This window comes from Anopheles maculipalpis, chromosome 2RL, assembly GCF_943734695.1.
Source record: "Anopheles maculipalpis chromosome 2RL, idAnoMacuDA_375_x, whole genome shotgun sequence".
Lineage (NCBI taxonomy): Eukaryota > Metazoa > Arthropoda > Insecta > Diptera > Culicidae > Anopheles > Anopheles maculipalpis.
Genome location: NC_064871.1, coordinates 64108185 through 64117396, shown reverse-complemented (window position 1 = coordinate 64117396; position 9212 = coordinate 64108185). Strand labels below are relative to the sequence as shown.

The 9212-nt window shown below is 42.0% G+C and overlaps 3 protein-coding genes across 3 annotated transcripts in view; 2 read left to right on the top strand and 1 right to left on the bottom strand.

Annotated features, from left to right (window-relative positions):
* Nucleotides 1-9212, top strand: part of LOC126556056 (rab11 family-interacting protein 4B) — a 314228-nt gene that overhangs the window by 83028 nt on the left and 221988 nt on the right. The gene's annotated exons all lie outside the window — the stretch shown is intronic.
* Nucleotides 507-5040, bottom strand: LOC126567364 (uncharacterized). Its single transcript, XM_050223588.1, has 4 exons — nt 4456-5040; nt 4114-4357; nt 3072-3138; nt 507-1119 (listed from the first exon to the last, which is right to left on the bottom strand). Exons 1-4 carry the CDS (start codon nt 5038-5040, stop codon nt 507-509), a joined length of 1509 nt encoding a protein of 502 aa, XP_050079545.1.
* On the top strand, nt 5596-7035 carry LOC126556174 (uncharacterized). The gene is made up of 3 exons (XM_050211397.1): nt 5596-6407; nt 6633-6744; nt 6820-7035. The coding sequence occupies exons 1-3, from the start codon at nt 5596-5598 to the stop codon at nt 7033-7035; spliced, it is 1140 nt and encodes a 379-aa protein (XP_050067354.1).

Genomic DNA, 9212 nt, shown 5'->3' with positions numbered 1-9212 from the left:
TATACGAATCGAAGTATATAAATCTTTCCTATCCAAAGCAATTACATAAGTTTCGATGAAAATATTTTGTATCGTTACTACAGGTCAATTATTTATAAAAATAAATAACAAAATAAATGCTAAGTGTGGGCACAATTTTAGTTTTCTTTACATTCAAAACCATTTTTCTTATGTTTTATTTTTCGAGAGTGTTACACGGAACATTATAGATAACCATGCAGCATTTACACATATTTATATCTAAGTATAGATAATACCTTTGACATTTTTCATTAATGCACTTAGTATAAGATTAATTTTCTTCTTCTCCTTCTTTGGCACTGTGGCCTCAAGTAGTCCCGGCCTACCATTTTTGGCTTCCCAGGCCAAGTTTTACCCTGGGTAACTGGGTAGTTAGTCCTGCCATCTGTACATTAACTTTCTATAACCTGTAAATAGCAACAATATACATTCAATTATAATATATGTATTCTTTAAACTCACACATAGTTTCTTTAGCAAAATACTTACGGACATTGAGCTAGCTCGGGAAAGTCACATCGTTCAGCTTCTCGATTCCAATGTAATCCCGGTGCGCAGAATCGCTGTATCGGAGACCCAGCCTGACATATGAAGTACTCATCACATGACTGGATGCCCGGAATAAAGACGACCATATTTGGATTGTCGACATCTGGACAGCGAAGCCGTTCACAATCAACACGAAATTCACTTTTGCACGCTTGCAGCGCTACATCATACGTTTCTCCGGACTTGCAATTTCCCACGAACGAAATTCCATTCGAGCAGGTGATAAACTGTTCGCAACTCGTCGGATGCGGGAACAGCTGTACACCGGTCTGCTGGTTACACACGTGACAGAAAACATTTTGCGGAAAATCGCACAATTGCTGTGCTTCGTTGAAGTAAAATCCGGGCGGACACGTGGCTTGCGTTGGAACACCACCGAGACACAAGAAATAACCGTCGCAGCTAGTGAAATCGTTGACAAACATTCCGTCAGGTATACCCAGACATGGGTCACGCTGTGCACTAGTGACGATAACAAAGGTTAACAAGATCGTGTACACTACCGACACATGGTAACGCATCTTCAGCATTTTTGTATAAAGTCTATTTCTGTAACGACACGAAACAAATCAAAGCACCAATGCTACTAATGACTTCTACCCTGGACCATCCTACTTTTATACAAATTTCAAATCATGACCAGTTGCGTTTTGCAAATCAGTGTCAAAATCAGCACCGATGCTTACAGAGATACCATCCAGGGTGACACGGATAAACTTCACCCCTATCCTTGGGTAGCATTTCCTGTATCCATTGTTAATCGACTATCTTATCAACAGTTAATCAAACACACCGGTACTTGCCCCTTGAAAACTGTCCAATAATCCTTACGCTGCACTTTGGTACCATCTGGCATGAATATCAAGCGTGTTAGTAGGACGGTGATTGCACAAAATGTACATATGCCATGTACCATGCCCATATTACTTAACACAATGCGTGACGTTTTTGATTGTTTTTGTTCGGGAATGTCATCTAGGTTCCATCAATCTATTTTAGTTCCACCGCGCTCGCGCGATTCGTTGACTCATAAGGACAAATTCCAAAGTACAGATGAATGGAAATTTTGTTGTGTTAAATGAGTCAGTTTTTAAATTACTTATTCAATGGTGGCAGACACCTCGTGGGGTTTGAGAACTGATTTTCATAACGGCAACTAAGTACAGTTTGTAATTTTTGCTTGGTTGGATTTATCTTTATATTTTCACAATTTTGCTGTTGGTTTCTAAGGCCAGGGCCACACACGACCGAAACAGACCGAAACGAAACATCAAAGTGTAACGCTTCTTTGACTGTTTCGCTTAGTTTCGCTGTTCTTGCGGGTTTGAACGAAACAATCAGACCTTTCAAAAAAATTATTTCACCATAAAGTACAGTAGTGTGGTTAATAATATCCAAAAAAAATCGAAAAATAATTTCTTCTTTTGCAGTACAACCAGGGAAGAGCTTTATTTAGTGCCAAATTTGATGTTTTGTTTCGGTCTGTTTCGATCGTGTGTGGCTGGTTCCAAAAATATAGAATAGTAGGACGATCACTGAATAATTAAATGTGGCGTCTATGATTGAGATTATTGAGCCATTTTTTAGGTACATGATAAAAGTTTTTTTTCGAAATCCTGGAAATCGTAGAAAAAAGATCGTCTCGATTCAGTAATTCACAAGCTGGTCCGTATCGCCCATCAGAGAGCACTGGAAAAAAAATAGTGGACGGGAGTTTTTTTATGATTCAGTGGGTGCAAGACTTTTTCAGAGGCTTTTTGACATCCAATAACAACAAATAATTTTTCTTTCTTTTTTTATTCATGTAGGACGGCCAAGAAGTATTGCTAAATGTCAAAAATACTTATTTAAAATATTTTTAAAAAATCATTGAAAACTTTACACTCAAAATGTCGTCCTACGTGAGTTAAAAATGCTTCTCCTCTCGAAATCCAAGCTAAACATGGCTTAATCTGGACCTTGAACGATCAGGCCGTCCCTTTGTACAGATGATAATTTTCATAGGTCATCCAGAAATCTTTTTGATAGTTTATATCATTATTTGGGAAATCTGTCATTTAGGACCATCGGTGAATAAAAGCTGCTGTTTCCAACTACAAATTTTCATGATTGTAGGTCAACTACATGAACAAAGGAGTAGATCATGTCGTCCTAACCCTTTAAAACTTTGGTGAGCGAATCTCCACCAGTCACATTTTGGAGGGTTGTCACATGGGGCCAGCTGGGTTTCCGTACACCATTCGCGTCTGCACTGCAGCTGTAATTAATCTAGCGGCAGGTTTAACGGTACACTCGTGGGGAGAACCAAATGATTGGGGCGCAGACATGTATTAGGACGGATCCGATGCAGTTTGTGAATGGAAAGAATGGCGGCCTAATTGGTATCAAGTTGGCAGGAACTGGCTTTGGAGATCTTTCGTTTCGTGTTCCAGAGCGGCCAGAGCATTGGTTCTATAAAAAAAATGACATTCGGTCTTATGCAGGTGTTCGCGACGTATTACCTTTCATGAGGTTTGTTTGATCGATGGTAGTTGGTGTTTGTTGAGTGTCTGTTGTTCGGTGTTTGATCTGGTGATAGACATAGTTGCAACGATTCCAATCTCAAAAACCCGACTATGCTACATGCGGGTAGTGCGGGATCAATATCCGTAGGGAGGCCAAAAAGAGAAACTTCTCCCGAATCTTAGGGCTGCCTGAAAGTCTCCAGCTTTGCTTGGGTCGGACGAGTTAATATCTTTTCGAGAGCAAACAAGGATAAGTATATAACTGCGGCGCCAACATCCAAAGGGAAGGTAAAGGGGTAACTTTCAATAGAAACTCAAAGTCTCTATAAGCTGAATAGCCCAGCATCTGGTCATCATGAAAGCGGTGATAGGAAATTGTATGGTCTATCTGGTCTGGTCTGGTCTAAGTGGATGAGTCAGAGGTGGATTTAGGAGGCCATAAGCGGAGTGTAAGTTGAAGACCCATATCACAATGAATCTGCTGACCGGGGGGTGGTTCTTTGGGATTATCAGTCCCGCGTCCGCTCAGTCTGCGTACCATTAAATCCGTCACTTGTATTCGAAAGGGTTCAAGTCTGGGGAGTAAGGGGCTAAGGAACTCTATTGCTACGTGGGGTGAAATTTGATTAAAAAAAATGCTGTGGTCGTGGTAACGAGGCCTCATACTACGCGATTGCGATGAGGAGCCCTCTGTACTGGGCTCTTGTTTAGAAACTCTTCATCCTAGGCTCCTTAGCTTGCTACTTTGAGACTCCTTTTCTCTCTGTACCAAGCACTCTACCCAAAATCACAACAATTCGCGTGGTATATCACTTTTATTCGAACATACACATTCTTATCATTACATATGTAGCTAATCACTCTTTATGTTGACTTTAAAAGTACAGCAACTATCTTGTGGCTGACCAGACCTACAATATTTTCATTTTGTTATGGTAAAGAAAAAAAATAATACAAAAATATTTGTTTATTGGTATACTCCATAATATTTAAAAAGTATCATGCGTGCAAATTCAAATCTTTTACGTTTAGTTGGTACCAAATACAGGTGCAACAGGCGGAGTTGGTGGCATAGGGTCCATTCCATTGGCACAGCGAGAATCTTCATTAGCAGGACGGCATACAGAATCGGTTATGTCGAAGATTAGGCCAGCAGCACAATTCGTAGCTACGGTACTCTGCTCTCCGTTTAGACAAACGAAATAAGAAACACAATCTGCAGGATTGCCGATGAGATGAATTCCAGTCGGTGGGCACGAAGAAGGCGAAGGCACTCCCTCTTCCTGTTAGTTGTAAAAAATCAATGCAAGCAATATGGATTTTCATTTAAAGAATGCTTTTTCACAATACTTTACTAGCTTCACTACGTAGCTGTACTTACACATTCAACATTTTCTTCCAAATCGCAAAACCTTGTCTCAGGATTGAACAGGAGCGTTGGAGCACATTGACGTTCCTCAGCGTTGTTATTGAGGCAAATGTAATATTTTGAACAGTCCGTTGGATGTGGTACCGATGTCGGAATAGCGGGATTCACGTTATTAGGACAAATGCCTGTTTCACAATCGACATTTTCTGCTAGATCGCAAGAGTTTTGCACACTATCGAACAGGAGTCCATTTGCACATTCGCGAAGCGTACCAATTCCTTGTATGCAGAGTGTGTAAAACGAGCACTCGCCTTCGATTGGCACAAACGTTGGTACGAGATCCTCTGACGGAGGGCAAATCAAGCACTTTACATTCCACGGATGATCGCACAACTGTGCTTCTTCGTTGAAGACAAAGTTATCGGGACATGTACCAGGAAACGCTTCGCCACGGAAACATGTGAAGAAGGCATTACAAGCGGTAAAATCATTTACAAACACGCCGTCCGCTACTCCTACACAGCGATTATTATTGGACACCGTTTCTTCCAACAAACATATCACGACCAATACTACGGTCAGCCACAAGCGATTCATGATACCAGTCTGGAAGTAAAAGTCACTCGAATACCGAACCACGTAGCACTCAATAGTCTGTCGACGAAATTGACCGTTGGAAATGATCGGCAATCGGTACGCTCGGGAGTATTTCAATGCACGGCTTTTAAACACATCAGTCATTAATCTTCGTATCAATCAAATCCGTCACATGATAAATTATATTTTGCGTTTTTGTTTCACTCTGTTTGCAAAGTTGGTAAAAACTCTTTTTTTTTTTCAAAACGATTATCAATAATCTCATATTGTACACCAATATGGCCATGGCTGTGGCGGAAGGAAATACCCTTCCCATTTCACGTTGGAGGTCTTACGCAGGTGCACATGAGCTCAGTGCCAGGGATTTTCGTTTCAATGGCAATGAATTGTGTTAATCCATGGATAAGATAAAGGCGTCAGTGAATGGAATTTTCGAACGTTCATTGACGCTTATCAGTGAACGAATGCCGTTTCGCGTTACTGATGTATCCAAATATTCGACAGGCAGTAAGAGGTGGTTTGGTTTAGTTGTGCGTTTAGTAGTAATCGAACAACATGTTCTCTGGAAAGTTCAGTGTGTTTGAAAAGCTGCTCATAGCATTGATTGTTGTGGTCAACGTTGTCCACAGTTGTCCAGAAACAAGACAATGCTACCCAGACGAAATCGCTACCATGCCTTGCCAAGGCACTCCTACATTCGAGTGGACTATGGAACCAAGTGAAATTGACTGCAGTGTGTTCATCTCATGCTTTAATGGCATCGGTATTCTAATGTGTTGTCAGGAAGGATTATACTACAACCCTGACACGCAACGTTGTGAACCTGAAGCAAACGTGGATTGTCAAATCGAGCCACAACCTTGTGAAACAACAACGGAAAATCCAGATATAACAACGACAACGACCCCGGAAGAATCAACAACAACGAATGAACCAGATATTACCACGAGCACAGAAGAAGCACCGACAACGAACGATCCAGATATTACAACGAGCACAGAAGAAGCACCGACAACGAACGATCCAGATAGTACAACGACAACTGAGACAGATACTACGGAAGATGAAACTACCACGGCAGCCGTAGAAACTACCACTGTTGAAGAAGGGGTGGATTTGGCAGCACTTTGTGCAGCGCAACCGTCAGATGAGTTAGTCGAGTTGGCATACCCAGGCGACTGTACCATGTCCGTTGTTTGTGAAAATAGGGAACTTATAGCTACAGACATGTGTCCAGCCGGGTTACACTTCAATCCTAGCCTTTTCGTCTGCGATACACCCGATCATGCGGAATGTTTAGACTTTGTTTGTCAGAACAATCCTGATGGAAATCAAGCAACATTAGCAAGCTTAAACTCATGCCAAAGGTAAGTGAAGTATGAGCAGTGACGGATTTCGCAGTTAGCATAGTAAACGATCGCTAAGCGCCTCACCTAAGGGGCCGTTCTTTTCCTATGCTGCAATCCATTATCACGAGCTGAGGTCCAAAGATTGGATGTGATCCATCGCTATTTCTATCGCTTTAGCTTATGAATGACAAACACAATTCGTCAATCACAAATTACACACTGATTATTTCGAATCCGTTTCAGATACTACATATGCATTGGCAATGTAACCGTCGAGCGCTTCTGTGCACCGGGTACGATATTTGAAGCTGCAAACGAATGGTGCATAGTTGACGATGTGGAAAATCCGTGTGAAGTAAGTATTATAATGACGCAATCGGTATACCTTCTTCTCCAATCTAACTGCAACGACTCTATCTTACGATAACAGCCCGACCGACTTCCTCCTCCACCAGAAGCAGTCATAGAGCAGTGCACAGAAGAAAATGAACTAAACAAAATAGCTCACCCTACGCTGTGTGATGTGTACTACCGTTGCCTTAATGGACGGCTTTGGATACGACAGTGTCCGACAGGACTTTTCTTTGACCCTGAGCGAAGTCAGTGCAATCTGCCGGATTTTGTGTCCTGTGAAATTACCCGATAAATTACAAAATCTGAAACTATGTAAGTTACCGAATTAGTACAACTAGGTCGAATTATTCTTGCTATTCGCAGTTCCCGTAACTTGATGTGAATAAAGTACTATGAATTAAAAAACCAGATTTTCATTCAAAATCAAACAACTGCAAGAGCATCGTAACATTTTTCTTCATGTTTCTTCAAACGCGACTAGGAAGGTATTGTCAGATTTCGAGGTGTCCAGCACCGTTGCTAGTTACTCAAAATCTGTATTGTAGTCGGTGCTGAGTTTTGATTTCCTTTTCTTGACTTAACGACCTTACACGGTCACGCCGGCCATCTGGTGGCTTATTTTTAAAATCATGTAGTAAATCTGAAACCAGAGACCCCACTCCGCCTGTGGCGGAGACCATCTCCTGGGTACTGCCAGGTTTGTACTCCATGAGTCTACTGCCAGGTTTGTACTCCATGTGACTAAACCCTCCATGAGCCTTCACCGAACATTTGCAGGTTGCCAACTAGGGTATTACATCAGAAATGTAAGGTTTAGACGTTTTACCTCCCGAAGGAAACGCCTCGGCGCCGCACTATCACTACTTGGCTAGGGTATTCCGGCGTCTTAGGTTTACAATCACCGCAGGTAACTCAAAGAGCTAATGAGGACTCAACGGTGATCGAGTGCCTGTAGCGATAGCACGCTCCTCCAAAGAAGTACTAGCTAAAGCATGAGTTACCGCTAATGAGACGGTTGCTCCGACTGATATCTGATTGAGCACCTGGACCGGTCTCAATATGTACCCTGCGCCTGTCGATTCTTGCTGGCCTTTATTGCAGGTGAGACAAGATCGACCTTATTATCTCGGCAATGACGACCTAATTCCTGTCGCTGGAACATATTAATGTAGTGAAGTTTTCCACGGTCACTACATTGCCGACTTCGCTGTTCATGCGGTGGCGGGCGGCAGCAAACCTCGGGCATACCAGCAAGATACGTTCAAGTGTCTCCCTGACAAACATGCGTTCTGAGCAGTATTCCTATTCTATCAGCTTAAGGGAGAGGGATCATAACTGCAACTACGCAGCACGTATCGTGAGATGACGTGCGAAATGTACTGCACACTGCAGTTTAGTCAACTTCCTGAAGAACGCCTTTAGTGTCTGGCGATGCACAGCGGAGTCAAATAAGTGCGCGAACGATATAATGCGCGAATATCTGCATTATTTTCATGCGCTTGTTCGAGCTTGACACCTCACATCCATTCCTCGATGATACTCACTGCAGGCTTAATGTTGCGCCGCCGTGAGCACCAAATCAAGGCAAAGCCAACTGTAGTTGGCTGTCTGTTAGCTTATTACCCTTGCTGATACCACGTATTTGGATAGTCCGCACTACGGTGGAACGGTCCTGCTGGGATTTGATTCCTGTGTGCGAAGGCCAATACTGTTGTCGCCTCTCCACCGGGAAGCGTTTTGACCTCAGAACCCAAATTTAGAATGACTTTAAAGGAATTGTATATTCCTATTTTTATATCACCGCTACATAAATCAGTGTTTGGAAAGCAGGGCTGCTGTTGGATTTACCATATTTTTGGATTACGCCTCGTTAATGTCAAAACCGTGGTTTTGTGACGATTGTTTGTGTGTATTCCATAAATGTACGTCAGGAACTAGATTCGCTTATAGAAGATGGGAAGATACTGGCCCTTAGCCAGCTAGATGACCACTAAGGAAGTGGGAGACAAGGATCCTAAGAGTTTTCTCACTTCTTTTAGTTATTTTAATCAAAATGATTGAAATCTGCCAGTCAGGAATTAAGTGATACGGCAAAAAAAAGAAAACTACAATAATTATCACAGCTATCTGATGCAACTTTCCCAAAAAACAAAAATCCCAATAAGAAAGTTCCTCCCTAAACAGCGGGCACGAATCTGACCGCAAGCAATCATTTTATCAACGCGTTCGAGTTTGATAACGTGCATCCGATTCCTATTGAGGGCGTACTTCTATTTGCTACCATTATCGCTACGATGTTGGTATGTATCGGTATCGGTATCGCATTTTTCTAGAATTTTTTATCACCACAGCAGATTACATCAAATGTGAGTGGTTCATAATTTATTTTCCGCAAAAGGCATAAATACGGCTCGCAGTACCTACTTTCCTTTCAGTTCACTATTTACTTAACATTTCTTCAGCCCGAAA

What these genes read in the sequence shown, in the direction of transcription:
- LOC126567364 (XM_050223588.1), bottom strand. Translation starts at nt 5,040, where the DNA reads ATGAATCGCTTGTGGCTGACCGTAGTATTGGTCGTGATATGTTTGTTG. An exon ending in GCCTGTTGCACCTGTATTTG is followed by an intron (nt 3,139 to 4,113) that starts GTACCAACTAAA and finishes GTCTATCACCAG; the next exon opens with ATCAAACACCGAACAACAGA. An exon ending in TCAAACAAACCTCATGAAAG is followed by an intron (nt 1,120 to 3,071) that starts GTAATACGTCGC and finishes GTGTCGTTACAG; the next exon opens with AAATAGACTTTATACAAAAA.
- LOC126556174 (XM_050211397.1), top strand. Translation starts at nt 5,596, where the DNA reads ATGTTCTCTGGAAAGTTCAGTGTGTTTGAAAAGCTGCTCATAGCATTG. An exon ending in AGCTTAAACTCATGCCAAAG is followed by an intron (nt 6,408 to 6,632) that starts GTAAGTGAAGTA and finishes AATCCGTTTCAG; the next exon opens with ATACTACATATGCATTGGCA. An exon ending in ATGTGGAAAATCCGTGTGAA is followed by an intron (nt 6,745 to 6,819) that starts GTAAGTATTATA and finishes TTACGATAACAG; the next exon opens with CCCGACCGACTTCCTCCTCC.